We start from the raw sequence: 17,777 nt of genomic DNA on the forward strand, positions 1-17,777 counted from the left end.
ACACCTCCAGGCTGTGTAAGGGCTATTTTACCAAGAAGGAGAGTGCTGGAGTGCTGCATCAGATCACCTGGCCTCCACAATCCCCCGACCTCAACCCAATTGAGATGGTTTGGGATGAGTCGGACGGCAGAGTGAAGGAAAAGCAGCCAACAAGTGCTCAGCATATGTGGGAAATCCTTCAAGACTGTTGGAAAAGCATTCCAGGTGAAGCTGGTTGAGAGAATACCAAGAGTGTGCAAAGCTGTCATCAAGGCAAAGGGTGGCTATTTGAAGAATTTGTATAACACGTTTTTGGTTACTACATGATTCCATGTGTTATTTCATAGTTTTGATGTCTTCAGTATTATTCTACAATGTAGAAAATAGTAAAAATAAAGAAAAACCTTTGAATGAATAGGTGCATCCAAACTTTTGACTGATACTGTATGTGTATCGATAGGTAGATACACACGCACATTACAATACAAAAAAACTGTAATGGGAAGCACAAATAAAACATCACAAATCAACCAGAAAAACTGTTACATTCCTCCACAAATAAGTCCCCAATCAATGCTTTAAATTGCCCGAACGGTACCAGAACATCAAGATGAAATGTATTTTGAATTTTGTTCCAGAAATACAGTGCATTTAAAAAAGCAGATTTACCTAGCTCGGTGGAGACCTTAGGAACCTCGAGTTAACCAATCCTGTGAACGGGTTAGGCAACTCTGGTGTCTATACTTCAACAGCAAAGTTAGAAAAGACGGAAGTTTATGAAGTAAACAAAAAGGATTAATGTGGATCTACGGGTCTTTAGCGAAGTCCAGCCAATCTTCTGATACAGGATACAGTAGGGAGTATCAAAACTATAACTTGTAACAAAACGACGGGCACTATGGTAGATGGCATCCAATGGTTTAAGAGTAGTAGCAGCTGCACTTTGATAAATAATATCACCATAATCAAGAACAGATAAAAAGGTTGACTGAATAATTTGCTTTCTACTGCTTAGAGAGAGGCACGATCTGTTTCTGTAGGAAAAAGCCAACTTTAAATCTTAGCTTCTTAACCAGCTCATTTATATGTTTTTAAAATGTCAAATCCATATCAATCCAAATGCCTAAGTATTTATATGCAGGAACATGTTCGATTGGAGAACCATCTGAGTCAACATGTAGTTCATCTGAAACATGAATTTCATTTTTCCCGTATTAAGCACAAGTTTTAAGTCAGCAAGGGATTCCTGCATAGCTATGAAAGCTGACTGGGGTTTTGACACAGCCAGATCAACAGTTGGGGCAATAGCATACATAATAGTATCATCTGCATATATATTTTTTTAACAGATTGACCAATGGTGTTTATATAAATAGTGACGAGAACAGATCCCAAAATCGACCCCTGTGGTACACCTTTTATGTACTTCAAGAAATCAGACCCCCATCAATCACGATGGCCTAAGTTCTGTCACTAAGATAATCATGAAACCATTAACTGCCGTCAGAGCTCGGGCCTATCGAGGACAACTTATTCAATAAAATAGCATGATCAACAGTATCAAAAGCTTTTGACAGGTCCACAAGCAAAGCAACACTTTTAATTTTAGTGTCTAAAGAATTGACAAAATCATTAACAACTTAAGTCAGGGTTCTTCAATTCCGGTCCTGTAGGGCCGAAACACCTCTGTTTTTTCATCCTCTCCTTCTAATCAGGGGCTAATTCAGACCTGGGACACCAGGTGAGTGCAATTAACTACCAGGTAGAAATAAAAAACAGAAGTGTTTGAGCCCTCCAGGACCGGAATTGAAGAACCCTGACTTAAGTGGTTGCTGTAATCGTGCTATGCCCAGGCCTAAACCCTGATTGGTTTACATTCAAAATAAATTTCTCAGATAAAAAAGAGAAATTGTACATTTTACTAAGGACTCAAGAATCTTCGCTAGACAAGGAAGCCTTGGAAAAAGATCACTACTATCCCACCCTGATGGAGTGGCAGCACAATAGTTTATTTCCATACTTTTTGAATATTACCTGATAACAACGTCAAATAAAAAATGTGGGTTATTAAACCAACAATGATGGGCGCTGCACACTTAAGCAGACCGGGATCCAATTAGTCGGCCCCTGTGGATTTCTTGTTGTCTATTGCTGTAGCAAAGCGTCCAGAACTTATTTTTCTGTAAATAGCCTAAAAGAAAAGCTTTGACTATAATTTCTCTGATCATTCAGCAGGTTTCCCCTATCAGCATCCAGCCCAATATCATTGTGAATTGGCTTAGAAGTTCTTTCAAAGAGGGAGCCTGCTGGAATAAAATGGTGATTAAATGCATCAATGATGGCATTTTTTCCCGTAATGAGGCCAGTGTCATTAATTAATTTGTTGTGGCAAAGAGGAGGAAGTAGAACCCTTTTAGGGATTTGAGTTTTCCAGAATTTAGTCAGGGTCCCATTACAATCAAAAAGAACGGTTACATAATAATCAGATGTAGCCTTTGTGATTTGTCTACACAATGATTCCTCAGTTGCTTAAAAGCTTGCCAGTCCGGGCCTAACCCTGTGTTCCTGGCCTTGACCCAAGCATCATCTCTTTTATGAAAGACTTCTGATAATTCTGGAGTGTACCAGGCGTTCAATCTATCTTTAACCCTTAATTTTTTGAAGGGAGCATGATTATCCACAATATTATTGAAGACATCTTAAGAACAGTGTATTATTTTTTAAAATGTTGCTCAATCTGAGTAGGGAGGCCCACCCATGTCTACGCCAAAGGCAAGGCCCATCCATGCCTACACCAGAAAGACGCATCGATCTCAGATAAAGCAGCCGAGCAAGGGAAACAGCGCCACATCTGTCTCAGTATGTGTAGACCATGTATCTGATGCTGTCTGTTCAAAAAGAGTATAGAATGTCATACTATTTCTTGCCAGACAGCATCAGATACATTGGTTACATATAGCAAGACAGAGGAGCGCTGTTTCGCTTTCTCTGATGTTATCTCTGGTGAGATAGTTTCAGCAGAGAGGAAGAGGTGAAACGAGAGGCCTCTCTCGCCCAAATCTGTCCAGAATAAGCCTAATGTATTTCTATGGGCGTAATATGCAGACCTAAGCTTGTCGCCTGCCTTCACGCCTTTAGGACAATGCCGCCAATTGTTAGGGCGGAGACATGAGCATCTCGTCATTATATAGCCTAGAGATCTCTGGTTTCAGCCACTTGCGAATTGGAAAGAAAAGTTGGCAGTTGCACAGTTTGGCTTTCCCTAAAGTAAATTGATGTTTTGCCAAAATTATATACACTGCTCAAAAAAATAAAGGGAACACTAAAATAACACATCCTAGATCTGAATGAATGAAATAATCTTATTAAATACTTTTTTCTTTACATAGTTGAATGTGCTGACAACAAAATCACACAAAAATTATCAATGGAAATCAAATGTATCAACCCATGGAGGTCTGGATTTGGAGTCACCCTCAAAATTAAAGTGGAAAACCACACTACAGGCTGATCCAACTTTGATGTAATGTCCTTAAAACAAGTCAAAATGAGGCTCAGTAGTGTGTGTGGCCTCCACGTGCCTGTATGACCTCCCTACAACGCCTGGGCATGCTCCTGATGAGGTGGCGGATGGTCTCCTGAGGGATCTCCTCCCAGACCTGGACTAAAGCATCCGCCAACTCCTGGACAGTCTGTGGTGCAACGTGGCGTTGGTGGATGGAGCGAGACATGATGTCCCAGATGTGCTCAATTGGATTCAGGTCTGGGGAACGGGCGGGCCAGTCCATAGCATCAATGCCTTCCTCTTGCAGGAACTGCCGACACACTCCAGCCACATGAGGTCTAGCATTGTCTTGCATTAGGAGGAACCCAGGGCCACACGCACCAGCATATGGTCTCACAAGGGGTCTGAGGATCTCATCTCGGTACCTAATGGCAGTCAGGCTACCTCTGGCGAGCACATGGAGGGCTGTGCGGCCCCCCAAAGAAATGCCACCCCACACCATGACTGACCCACCGCCAAACCGGTCATGCTGGAGGATGTTGCAGGCAGCAGAACATTCTCCACTGCATCTCCAGACTCTGTCACATGTGCTCAGTGTGAACCTGCTTTCATCTGTGAAGAGCACAGGGCACCAGTGGCGAATTTGCCAATCTTGGTGTTCTCTGGCAAATGCCAAACGTCCTGCACGGTGTTGGGCTGGAAGCACAACCCCCACCTGTGGACGTCGGGCCCTCATACCACCCTCATGGAGTCTGTTTCTGACCGTTTGAGCAGACACATGCACATTTGTGGCCTGCTGGAGGTCATTTTGCAGGGCTCTGGCAGTGCTCCTCCTTGCACAAATGCGGAGGTAGCAGTCCTGCTGCTGGGTTGTTGCCCTCCTACGGCCTCCTCCACGTCTCCTGATGTACTGGCCTGTCTCCTGGTAGCGCCTCCATGCTCTGGACACTACGCTGACAGACACAGCAAACCTTCTTGCCACAGCTTGCATTGATGTGCCATCCTGGATGAGCTGCACTACCTGAGCCACTTGTGTGGGTTGTAGACTCCGTCTCATGCTACCACTAGAGTGAAAGCACCGCCAGCATTCAAAAGTGACCAAAACATCAGCCAGGAAGCATAGGAACTGAGAAGTGGTCTGTGGTCACCACCTGCAAAACCAGTCCTTTATTGGGGGTGTCTTGCTAATTGCCTATAATTTCCACCTGTTGTCTATTCCATTTGCACAACAGCATGTGACATTTATTGTCAATCAGTGTTGCTTCCTAAGTGGACAGTTTGATTTCACAGAAGTGTGATTGACTTGGAGGTACATTGTGTTGTTTTAAGTGTTCCCTTAATTTTTTTGAGCAGTGTAATTACTCCTGTCTAAAGAAAATGATTGAAAATACTTCACCAGAGAGCATGACTTAGCCACAGAGGATCATTAGCTTCTTTAAAAAAAATTGCTGTGGATTGTTTCAAATCACAAGTGCGTAGGCTTTGGGAAGCCCGCAATTTGGGCAGCGTGCGTGGCAATAGGCCTAGCTGATTATTGAGTTGAATTGAGTGAAAAGCATCTAAAACAGTGGTCACCAACCTTTTCTGAGTCAAGATCACTTTCTGAGTCAAAATGCAAGCTGAGATCTATCGCTCAGATTTGTTTTTAAACCATACTTAAACATAAGCCTATGCAACATTAACCAATTAAAAACACTTCTGTAGTGGTGAGGTTTGTGCAGTAGGCTATAGGCCCAATACATTATCACTACATATTGGCTATGCTTGAATTGCCCTGCCGACGTTGTTCTTCTTCTCAGACCATTTAGAAATTATATTTAAACATTTTAGGTATATGATTACACTGGTATAGATCATTTGTTGTATTACTTGTGAGGCACAGCTGAGTGAGCATACATTTTTTTTTTTTTTTACTGAACTGATGGCCTGCATCTGATGGTCAGTCTGAGGGGAGGGAGGGAGCAGCGGTGAGGCTGCCTCTCACCTGCACTCAGCTCTCCAGAATGCACTCAGCTGTCTCCTGCCAATTCTTGTTCATTCATTGTTTCATTGTATGAATTATTTGTTTACAGTATACACTGGTTCAGATTTACCTGCAGCCCTTAATGTACGAGGGAAATTATCCCCCCCCACAGGGTGATCAACGCAGGGAAGAGCCATCTAAACGAGGACCAGGCGTGCTGTGAGGTGGTGGTGGTGGTGAGGAGGAGACCCAGTGACGGGGGCAACTCCACCCCCAAAAGGCCCCCTACCACCCGGAGGAGGTCCTCCCTGCCCAATGGAGAGGGGCTGGGGCTCAGGGAGAATGCTGTGAGTAGCCCCCCCCCCCCCCCCCCAGACATAGTCTAACCCTCTGGGGCCTTTCCTCTCATTCTGTCACATCAGGACCCGTAGACTCTTCTATTCCCCAGCCTCACATCATCCATAGTCTCTTACCCAGCCTGACATATAAGCCTGGTAAACGAGGCTAAATGAGGCTACAGTCCACTGCCTTCCAGCTAAAGCAGTGGTCACTAAGCCTGGTTCTAGAGCGAGCTGCAGGGTTGTGATATTCCAGCAATAATACACAAGACGTGAAGACTGTCATTCCAGCCCAGCGCTAACACATTTGACCATATCAACTAATCTGCAAAATGGTGGTTAGCTGAAACGGGAGTGAAAGTGATGGATGGGAACAAAATACTGCAGACTAGTAGCTGTGTGCCTGTAGATGTCCAGGACCGGGGTTGGTTCCAGAGCTGCAGTATCTACCCCCTCTGCTGTTAGTCTAGCCTCCTGTCCCTCTCAACCCGCCCCTTTGTACTCAGGCCCTCTCAAAGCCTACACCAATATACACCTACACAAGTACCCCATTAATCACTTCATCAGACAGGGAAATAATACCAGTGTAGAGTCAAGTGTGATGTACTGTTTTTGGCATGCTCTATGTTGTACACTGCAGACTGCTCGCAAACAATAGTTTTGCAGCTACAGTGGGATATGATAGTGTTTTAGATGCATGAAGTCAAGTGAAATGTGTTTGTGTGCATGTGGTTTGTATGCGTTTGTGTTTTGTTCTACTTAAATTCCTGTGCGTGTCTGTGCGTGCCAGACACACACACAGGAATATATGTACAGTACCAGTCAAAAGTTTGGACACACATAATCATTCAAGGGTTTTTCTTTATTTTTACTATTTTCTACATTGTAGAATAATAGTGAAGACATCAAAACTATGAAATAACACATATGGAATCATGTAGTAACCAATAAAGTGTTAAACAAATCAAAATATATTTCAGATTTTTCAGATAGCCACCCTTTGCCTTGATGACAGCTTTGCACACTCTTGGCATTCTCTCAACCAGCTTCACCTGGAATGCTTTTCCAAAAGGCATGAAGGAGGTGTGTTGGGTCATGGTCCTGTTGAAAAACAAATAATAGTCCCACTAAGCCCAAACCAGATGGGATGGCGTATCGCTGCAGAATGCTGTGGTAGCCATGCTGGTTAAGTGTGCCTTGAATTCCAAATAAATCAGACAGTGTCACCAGCAAAGCACCCCCACACCATAACACCACCTCCTCCATGCTTTACGGTGGGAAATACACATGCGTTGATGATGTTGAGATGTGTCTGTTACTTGAACTCTGTGAAGCATTTATTTGGGCTGCAATTTCTGAGGCTGGTAACTCTAATGAACTTATCCTCTGCAGCAGAGGTAACTCTGGGTCTTCCATTCCTGTGGCGGTCCTCATGAGAGCCAGTTTCATCATAGTGCTTGATGGTTTTTGCGACTGCACTTGAAGAAACTTTCAAAGTTATTTTATTGACTGACCTTTATGTCTTTAAAGTAATGATGGACTGTCGTTTCTCTTTGCTTATTTGAGCTGTTCTTGCCATAATATGGACTTGGTCTTTTACCAAATAGGGCTATCTTCTGTAGTTGTCACAACACAACTGATTGACTCAAACACATTAAGAAGGAAAGAAATTCCACAAATTAACTTTTAAGAAGGCACACCTGTTAATTGAAATGCATTCCAGGTGACTACCTCATGAAGCTGGTTGAGAGAATGCCAAGAGTGTGCAAAGCTCTCATCAAGGCAAAGGGTGGCTATTTGAAGAATCTCAAATATAAAATATTTTTTGATTTGTTTAACACTTTTTTGGTTACTACATGATTCCATATGTGTTATTTCATAGTTTTGATGTCTTCACTATTATTCTACAATGTAAAAATAAAGAAAAACCCTTGAATGTGTATGTGTGGCCAAACTTTTAACTGGTATTTCGTAGTCTCTGAGATGTACACAACCTTCCTGTGTATCTGATGCAGTTTTCAGGCCTACCACAGTAAAAAAAACATAACAGTATGTGTTTGCTTGGGGAATATCTGTTTGCTTTTGAAATACTGTGTGTGTGTGTCCAGGACGTGGAGCCCGGACTGACCTTCCACTACTGGGGTCTGTTTGATGGCCACGCGGGCTCAGGGGCGGCGGTGGTGGCATCTAAGCTGCTCCATCACCACATCATAGAACACCTCCAGGAGGTCCTGGATGTCCTGAGGAACCCGGCCCTGCTGGCCCCCATCATCCAGGGGGAAGAGCCCACCAACTACCACCTCACCCCCACCACCCACCGGGGCATCACCAGGGCCGCCTCACTGCGGGGGGCTGCAGGGGCCCCTGGCTCCCCCAGCCACCCCCCGCCCACTAGGTTCTTCACAGAGAAGAAGATCCATCACGAGAGCATGGTAATAGGAGCCATGGAGAACGCCTTTAAAGAGATGGTGAGTTCAGGGTCATGTTCAGTAGGCAAACATTATGGAATGTTGCAGATCGAAATGTCATGAAAAGAGTGGACGTGATTCCTTGTCAGAGACAAGCATGTTTGTTCTACATAATCTATTTCTATCTGAACGTTCCACTACATTGTGGCCTGTTGAACTCCGGTCTTAAGGAACGTATTTGCAATGGTGCTGGGTGACGTTCTGAGAATAAGGGACTCCACACACAGTGCCATGCATTAATTAGACATTAATTATAGCATAAGGGACACCGCAGCATCAATTAAATACAGTGCATTCACTTTGAGACATCGCAGCACACTTTAACTGTTCATTATCTTCTCAGTCGATAGACATTGATCAGTGGCATCTTGGCAATTCTGGTGACTATATAGGCAGTTGGCATACAGAGATCAACATCGCAGCCCACTGGGAATAGGACTAGTAAGCATTGTATGAATGCAGCTTCCTTCTTTATTTCTAATAATAACTGTCTGGTTATTGTACATACAGACATACTCTGCCTGTATGCCTGAAGTAGGTTAATTAAGCAATAAGTCACGAGGGGGTATAGTATATGGCCAATATACCACGGCTAAGGGCTGTTCTTAAGCGCGACGCAATGCGGAGTGCCTGGATACAGCCCTTAGCCGTGGTATATTGGCTATATACCACAAACCCCCGAGGTGCCTTATTGCTATTATAAACTGGTTCCCAACATAATCAGAGCAGTAAAAATAAATGTTTTGCCATACCAGTGGCTTTCTATCTAACATACCACGGCTTTCAGCCAATCAGCATTCAGGGCTCGAACCACCCAGTTTATAAGGTTTCTTAACTCCATGTTTGATTTTAATTATCTCCATCTTCAGCTGTGTCTGTGTTCCTCAGCAGCTCCTTAACATTAAGACAAGAGTGGGTGTCTTAACAGCTGGCTGCCGGTGATAAGGCATGTTACCCCCTCTCTATCTCCCCGTCGCTCTAATCCATTATCTGTGACTGTTCCCTTCAAATCAGCCACATATGGTGCCAGTCAATCCATTTTTCCCTTCCAACCCGCAGGCCCAAAAAAAATGGTACGTGCTGCTCACCATCTGGTTATGAGGCTGTAAGTGGATGTGTGGACTTAGACTTAGCTCAGTCAGCAGCCCAGTGGTCATACACACAGAGCCAATCAAAAGAGTGTGGTCTTGACAGGATTGGCCAATGAGGGGTCAGGAAGGTCATGGGTTATTTATTAGCCTCATTGTCTAACATTCTTATTGAGGATTCTAGCTTTTGTGTTTCCTATCTACAGAGCTAAGAGAGAGTTCACCTCCTGGTGTCTAGTCTACTGATAAAATCTAAGTCTGAAATGTTGATATCTGAGTGCCAAAATGCATTCTGATCTCACCTGTTCCATGTTACTCCTGACATAAACTTGCATAACTTCAGACAAACCTGGGTACTGCAGTGGTAGCTGTTTCCTCTACATCACCACTAGATGGCAGTGTGCAGTCATCTTATTGAGTGAGTTAGTGTGAGTTTCCCAGTCTATTGTCACTGTCAACCCAAGCTATTAAGACTAATAATAATGCACCATTCCTCATGCACCTGTGCACATTTCAGACTGTTGATGCTTAATGATTGTGTTCTAGTGAAAGAGTGATGTACAAGGATTTAAGATTAAACATCGGTGGTCCTCTGTAGCTCAGCTGGTAGAGCACGGCGCTTGTAACGCCAAGGTAGTGGGTTCGATCCCCGGGACCACCCATACACAAAAATGTATGCACGCATGACTGTAAGTCGCTTTGGATAAAAGCGTCTGCTAAATGGCATATTATTTATTATTTATATATAAATCCACAATTTCATCAAACAGCAGTACACTGTCATGCAGATACAGTTGAGTGGATGTCACGCACATTTTTGGCTTTGATCCAACAGCAGTCTGTTATAGAGAATTTAGATGTTAAACCCGTACCGTGATATTCCATACTATTCACAGCTCATTCACATACTTGATTTCATAACATGATTTCTTTCTGTCTCTGTCACACTCTCTGTCACACTCTCTCTCTGTCTTTGTTTCTCTCTCTCTCTCGCTCGCGCTCTCTCTCTCTCAATTCAATTCAATTCAATTCAATTTAAGGGCTTTATTGGCATGGGAAACATATGTTAACATTGCCAAAGCAAGTGAAGTAGATAGTAAACAAAAGTGAAATAAACATTACATTCAGAAGTTCCAAAAGAATAAAGACATTTCAAATGTCAAATTATGTATATATACAGTGTTGTAACAATGTGCAAATAGTTAAAGTACAAATGGGAAAATAAATAAACAACAATATGGGTTGTAATATGGGAAGTGATGCAGACAATTACATTGATGGAAGTTACAATCTATCTGCAATATTAAAGCTGATCTACCCCCTAAAAACAACAAAAACAACAACAACAACAAAAAACAATATGGGTTGTATTTACAATGGTGTTTGTTCTTCACTGGTTGCCCTTTTCTTGTGGCAACAGGTCACGCATCTTGCTGCTGTGATGGCACACTGTGGTATTTCACCCAGTAGATATGGGAGTTTATCAAAATTGGTTTTGTTTTCGATTTCTTTGTGGATCTCTGTAATCTGAGGGAAATATGTGTCTCTAATATGGTCATACATTTGGCAGGAGGTTACGAAGTGCAGCTCAGTTTCCACCTCATTTTGTGGGCAGTGTGCACATAGCCTGTCTTCTCTTGAGAGCCAGGTCTGCCTACGGCGGCCTTTCTCAATAGCAAGGCTATGCTCACTGAGTCTGTACATAGTCAAAGCTTTCCTTAAGTTTGGGTCAGTCACAGTGGTCAGGTATTCTGCCACTGTGTACTCTCTGTTTAGGGCAAAATAGCATTCTAGTTTGTTCAGTTTTTTTGTTAATTCTTTCCAATATGTCAAGTAATTCTCTTAGTTTTCTCATGATTTGGTTGGGTGTAAATGTGTTATTATCCTGGGGCTCTGTGGGGTCTGTTTGTGAACAGAGCCCCAGGACCAGCTTGCTTAGGGTACTCTTCTCCAAATTAATCTCTCTGTAGGTGATGGCTTTGTTATGGAAGGTTTGGGAATCGCTTCCTTTTAAGTGGTTATAGAATTTAACGGCTCTTTTCTGGATTTTGATAATTAGCTGGTATCGGCCTAATTCTGCTCTGAATGCATTATTTTGTGTTTTTCGTTGTACACGGAGGATATTTTTGCAGAATTCTGCATGCAGTCTCTCAATTTGGTGTTTGTCCCATTTTGTGAATTCTTAGTTGGTGAGCGGACCCCAGACCTCACAACCATAAAGGGCAATGGGTTCTATAACTGATTTGAAGTATTTTTAGCCAGTTTTATTGCTTCCTTAATCAGCACAACAGTTTTCAGCTGTGCTAACATAATTGCAAAAGGGTTTTCTAATGATCAATTAGCCTTTTAAAATGATAAACTTGGATTAGCAAACACAACGTGCTGTTGTAACACAGGACTGATGGTTGCTGATAATGGGCCTCTGTACGCCTATGTAGATATTCCATTAAAAATCAACCGTTTCCAGCTACAATAGCCATTTGCAACATTAACAATAGTCTACACTGTATTTCTGATAAATTTGATGTTATTTTAATGGGGGAAAAAATTGCTTTTCTTTAGAAAACAAGGACATTTCTAAGTGACCCCAAACTTTTGAACAGTAGTGTATATGTTGAAGAGGGTGGTGCTTAAACTGCATCCCTGTCTCACCCCACGGCCCTGTGGAAAGAAATGTGTGTTTTTTGCCAATTTTAACCGCACACTTGTTGTTTGTGTAAATTGATTTTATAATGTCGTATGTTTTTCTACCAACCCCACATTCCATCAATTTGTATAGCAAATCTCTCTCTCTTTGTCTCTCTCTCATTTTCTATCGCTCTGTCGCTCTTTCACTCACTCTGTCACTTTCTCTCTCTCTATATATCTATCTATCTATCTATCTATCTATCTATCTATCTATCTCTCTCGCTCTGTCTCTCTCTCTCTCGCGCTGTCTCTCTCTCTCTCTCGCTCTCTCTCTCTCTCGCTCTCTCTCTCGCTCTGTCTCTCTCTCGCTCTGTCTCTCGCTCCGTCTCTCTCTCTCGCTCTGTCTCTCTCTCTCGCTCTGTCTCTCTCTCTCTCGCTCTGTCACCCACTCTCTCTCTCGCTCTGTCGCCCACTCTCTCTCTCGCTCTGTCGCCCACTCTCTCTCTCTCTCGCTCGCTCTGTTGCCCACTCTCTCTCTCGCTCTGTCGCCCACTCTCTATCTCGTTCTGTCGCCCACTCTCTATCTCGTTCTGTCGCCCACTCTCTCTCTCTCTCTCTATCTCGCGCTCTCTATCTCGCGCTCTCTCTCTCGCGCTCTCTCGCTCTCGCTCTGTCGCTCTCGCTCTCTCGTTCTGTCGCTCTCGCTTTCTCGCTCTCTTGCTCCGTTGCTTTTTCGCTCTCTCTTGCTCGCTCTGTCGCTCACTCTCTTGCTCCGTCGCTCACTCTCTCTCTTGCTCTGTCGCTCACTCTCTCTTGCTCTGTCGCTCACTCTCTCTTGCTCTGTCGCTCACTCTCTCTTGCTCTGTCGCTCACACTCTCTTGCTCTGTCGCTCACACTCTCTTGCTCTGTCGCTCACTCTCTCTCTTGCTCTGTCGCTCACTCTCTCTCTTGCTCTGTCGCTCACTCTCTCTCTTGCTCTGTCGCTCACTCTCTCTCTTGCTCTGTCGCTCACTCTCTCTCTTGCTCTGTCGCTCACTCTCTCTCTTGCTCTGTCGCTCACTCTCTCTTGCTCTGTCGCTCACTCTCTCTTGCTCTGTCGCTCACTCTCTCTCTTGCTCTGTCGCTCACTCTCTCTCTTGCTCTGTCGCTCACTCTCTCTCTTGCTCTGTCGCTCACTCTCTCTCTTGCTCTGTCGCTCACTCTCTCTCTTGCTCTGTCGCTCACTCTCTCTCTTGCTCTGTCGCTCACTCTCTCTCTTGCTCCGTCGCTCACTCTCTCTCGCTCTGTCGCTCACTCTCTCTGTCGCTCACTCTCTCTCTCGCTCTGTCGCTCACTCTCTCTGTCGCTCTTGCGCTCTGGCTCTCTCGCTCTCTCGCGCTCTGTCGCTTTCTTGCTCTCTGTCGCTCTCGCTCGCTCTCTCGCTCTGTCACTCTCGCTCTCTCGCTCTCTCTCTCTCGCTCTGTCCCTCGCGCTCTCTCTCGCTCTCGCTCGCTCTCGCTCGCTTGCTCTCTCTCTCTCTCGCTCTCGCTCGCTCTCGCTCGCTTGCTCTCTCGCTCTCTTTCTCTCGCTCTCGCTCTGTCGCTCTCTCTCGCTCTGTCGCTCTCTCTCGCTCTGTCGCTCTCTCTCGCTCTGTCGCTCTCTCTCGCTGTCTCGCTCTGTCTCGCTCTCTCGCTCTGTCGCTCTCTATCGCTCTGTCGCTCTCTCTCGCTCTGTCGCTCGCTTTCTCGCTCTGTCGCTCGCTTTCTTGCTCTCTTGCTCCATCGCTCTGTCTCTCGCTCTGTCGCTCTCTCGCTCTGTCGCTCTCTCTCTCGCTCTGTCGCTCTCTCTCTCTCGCTCTGTCGCTCTCTCTCTCTCGCTCTGTCGCTCTCTCTCTCTCGCTCTGTCGCTCTCTCTCTCGCTCTGTCTCTCGCTCTCGCTCGCTCTCTCGCTCTCTCTTTCTCTCGCTCTCTTTCTCTCGCTCTGTCGCTCTCTCACTCTGTTGCTCTCTCGCTCTCTCTTTCTCTCGCTCTCTCTCTCTCTTTCTCTCGCTCTGTCGCTCTCTCTCGCTCTGTCGCTCTCTCTCGCTCTCTCGCTCTCTCTCGCTCTCTCGCTCTCTCTCGCTCTGTCGCTCGCTCTGTCGCTCTCTCTCTCTCGCTCTGTCGATCGCTCTGTCTCGCTCGCTCTCGCTCTGTCGCTCTGTCTAGCTCTCTCGCTCTGTCACTCTCTCTCGCTCTGTCACTCTCTCTCGCTCTGTCACTCTCTCTCGCTCTGTTGATCGCTCTCTCTATCACTCTGTCGCTCTCTCTCTCGCTCTCGCTCTCTCTATCACTGTCGCTCGCTCTCGCTCTGTCGCCCTGTCTAGCTCTCTCACTCGCTCTGTCTCGCTCTGTCGCTCTCTCTCACTCTGTCACTCTCTCTCGCTCTGTCACTCTCTCTCGCTCTGTTGATCGCTCTCTCTATCACTCTGTCGCTCTCTCTCGCTCTCGCTCTCTCTATCACTGTCGCTCGCTCTCGCTCTGTCGCCCTGTCTAGCTCTCTCACTCGCTCTGTCTCGCTCTGTCGCTCTCTCTCGCTCTGTCGCGCTCTGTCTGTCTCTCTCTCTCGCTCTGTCTCTCTCTCGCTCGCTCTGTCTCTCTCTCGCTCGCTCTGTCGCTCTCTCTCTCGCTCGCTCTGTCGCTCTCTCTCTCGCTCGCTCTGTCGCTCTCTCTCTCGCTCGCTCTGTCGCTCTCGCTCGCTCTGTCGCTCGCTCTGTCGCTCTCGCTCGCTCTGTCGCTCGCTCTGTCGCTCTCTCGCTCTCTCGCTCGCTCTGTCGCTCTCTCGCTCGCTCTGTCGCTCTCTCGCTCGCTCTGTCGCTCTCTGTCGCTCTCGCTCTCTCTCTCTCTCTCTCACTCGCTCTGTCGCTCTCTCTCTCGCTCTGTCACTCTCTCTCATGCTCTCGCTCTGTCGCTCTCTGTCGCTCGCTTTTTCGCTTTCTCTCTCGCTCTCTGTCGCTCTCGCTCTCTCTCTCGCTCGCTCTGTCGCTCTCTCTCGCACTGTCGCTCGCTCTCGCTCTCTCGCTCTCTCACTCTCTCTCTCTCACTCTCTATCTCTCTCTCTATTCTCTCTTCAGAGACAAGGCAACTCTCCCATCTTTTTTTTGTTCCTCTCATCTCCTCTGGCTCTTGTCTGAAGTTGAACCTCAAGCTGCACTTTTCTGTCCCTCTGCTCCCCCATCTCTTCGTTAATCTCTCTTCTTATTTTAATTAACCTAATTCTCAAATTAAATCTGTCAACATTTATTTGGGTGGTGGTGCATATTTCCCAGTAACTCTCTCTGACTAGTTTACCCTCACTTATCTGGGGTAACCACCAACAACCGGCTCTGAGTCTAGTTCTCAGGGAGACATGAATCACTACATTCCTATGGAAACGGGCCGTGTCTGGAGGAGGCTGCCAGAGCCTGATAAACACACAGAGACGTGTAAACATCAAAAAGAAACATGGCTCACGACGGCCTTATCAGCAATCTGTTTACAGAAGGACAGAAATAACAGGGGAATATCAGATCTCCGGGAAGCCTAGTCGTCCTCTCTGCTGCTCTGTAAATACATGGGTATATACCCCACTAAAGCTACAGTCAAATATGCCTGTAATAGGGTAAAAATCCTAACTGTTGTCTTGCATTGACTGTTAGTATGCTTTGATGTAATTGTGAAATAGTTTTTTTCCATTGTGCCTACCAGATGCCATAAGGGAAGAAAGGTGTAGCTAGTTGTTTATGCGGAAAGTATTTATTATTGAAGATTTCCCTCCCTGCAGCCACGGGCGTTTGATGGCAGGATGAATATGTATGTACCGCTACAGATTAACCCACCCTGGGTGAAGGACACATTTGTTCATGGCGTTCCCCCTTCTTAACACACACACACACACACACACACACACACAAGCACACAGACAAATATGCGTACACAAACACACACAACTCCTGAGAAATGCATTTCTCCTCCAAGCCGACAGCAGTGGTGGGGGAAGGGTACGGTAGGGGGTGCTGGGGTGTCACTAGGGCCTTGTTACACATTATTTATATATATATATATATATATATCTCTATCAGTCGTGGTCAAAAGTTTTGAGAATTACACAAGTATTGGTCTTCACAAAGTTCGCTGCTTCAGTGTTATGAGATATTTTTGTCAGATGTTACTATGGTATACTGAAGTATAATTACAAGCATTCCATAAGTGTCAAAGGCTTTTATTGACAATTACATTAAGTTTATGCAAAGAGTCAATATTTGCAGTGTTGACCCTTCTTTTTCAAGACCTCTGCAATCCGCCCTGGCATGCTGTCAATTAACTTCTGGGCCACATCCTGACTGATGGCAGCCCATTCTTGCATAATCAATGCTTGGAGTTTGTCAGAATTTGTGGGTTTTTGTTTGTCCACCCGCCTCTTGAGGATCGACCACAAGTTCTCAATGGGATTAAGGTCTGGGGAGTTTCCTGGCCATGGACCCAAAATGTCGATGTTTTGTTCCCTGGGCCACTTAGTTATCACTTTTGACTTATGGCAAGGTGCTCCATCATGCTGTAAAAGGCATTGGTCGTCACCAAACTGTTCTTGGATGGTTGGGAGAAGTTGCTCTCGGAGGATGTGTTGGTACCATTCTTTATTCATGGCTGTGTTCTTAGGCAAAATTGTAAGTGAGCCCACTCCCTTGGCTGAGAAGCAACCCCACACATGAATGGTCTCAGGATGCTTTACTGTTGGCATGACACAGGACTGAGGGTAGCGCTCACCTTGTCTTCTCCGGACAAGGTGTTTTCCGGATGTCCCAAACAATCGGAAAGGGGATTCATCAGATCAAATGACTTTACCCCAGTCCTCAGCAGTCCAATCCCTGTACCTTTTGCAGAATATCCAATCCCTGTCCCTGATGTTTTTCCTGGAGAGAAGTGGCTTCCTCGCTGCCCCTCTTAACACCAGGCCATCCTCCAAAAGTCTTCGCCTCACTGTGCGTGCAGATGCACTCACACCTGCCTGCTGCCATTCCTGAGCAAGCTCTGCACTGGTGGTGCCCCGATCCCGCAGCTGAATCAACTTTAGGAGACGGTCCTGGTGCTTGCTGGACTTTCTTGGGCGCCCTGACGCCTTCTTCACAACAATTGAACCTCTCTCCTTGAAGTGCTTGATGATCCGATAAATGGTTGATTTAGGTGCAATCTTACTAGCAGCAATATCCTTGCCTGTGAAGCCCTTTTTGTGCAAAGCAATGATGACGCGTGTTTCCTTGCAGGTAACCATGGTTAACAGAGGAAGAACAATGATTTCAAGCACCACCCTCCTTTTTAAAGCTTCCAGTCTGTTATTCTAACTCAATCAGCATGACAGAGTGTTATCCAGTCTTGTCCTCGTCAACACTCTCACATTTACATCATTTAGCAGACTTACAAATTGGTGCATTCAATTTATGATAGCCAGGGGGACAACCACTTTTTTTTTGGGGGGGGGGGGAAAGAAAGATTACTTTATTCCAGGTATTCCGTAAAGAGGTAGGGTTTCAACAAGATAATCACTGACATGATGGCAGCTGGTCCTTTTGTGGCAGGGCTGAAATGCAGTGGAAATGTTTATTTTGGGGGATTACGTTCATTTTCATGGCAAAGAGGGACTTTGCAATTAATTGCAATTCTTCTGATCACTCTTCATGACATTCTGGAGTATATGCAAATTGCCATCATCAAAACTGAGGCAGCAGACTTTGTGAAAATTATTATTTGTGTCATTCTCAAAACTTTTGACCACGACTGTACATATACATACACACAAACAAACACACACACAAA

The 17,777-nt window shown here is 45.3% G+C and overlaps 1 protein-coding gene across 2 annotated transcripts in view; it reads left to right on the forward strand.

Moving 5' to 3' along the window:
• Nucleotides 1–17,777, forward strand: part of LOC311148933 (protein phosphatase 1H-like) — a 56,357-nt gene that overhangs the window by 14,307 nt on the left and 24,273 nt on the right. For both annotated transcript variants that reach the window (XM_084185967.1, XM_084185968.1), the window contains exons 2-3: nt 5,620–5,794; nt 7,894–8,253. In XM_084185967.1, the coding sequence (XP_084042093.1) occupies nt 5,620–5,794; nt 7,894–8,253 (535 nt within the window). The remainder of the gene's footprint in view (nt 1–5,619; nt 5,795–7,893; nt 8,254–17,777) is intronic.

The sequence above is a fragment of the Coregonus lavaretus genome, assembly GCF_964263955.1.
Source record: "Coregonus lavaretus genome assembly, chromosome: 21".
Classification (NCBI taxonomy): Eukaryota; Metazoa; Chordata; class Actinopteri; order Salmoniformes; family Salmonidae; genus Coregonus; species Coregonus lavaretus.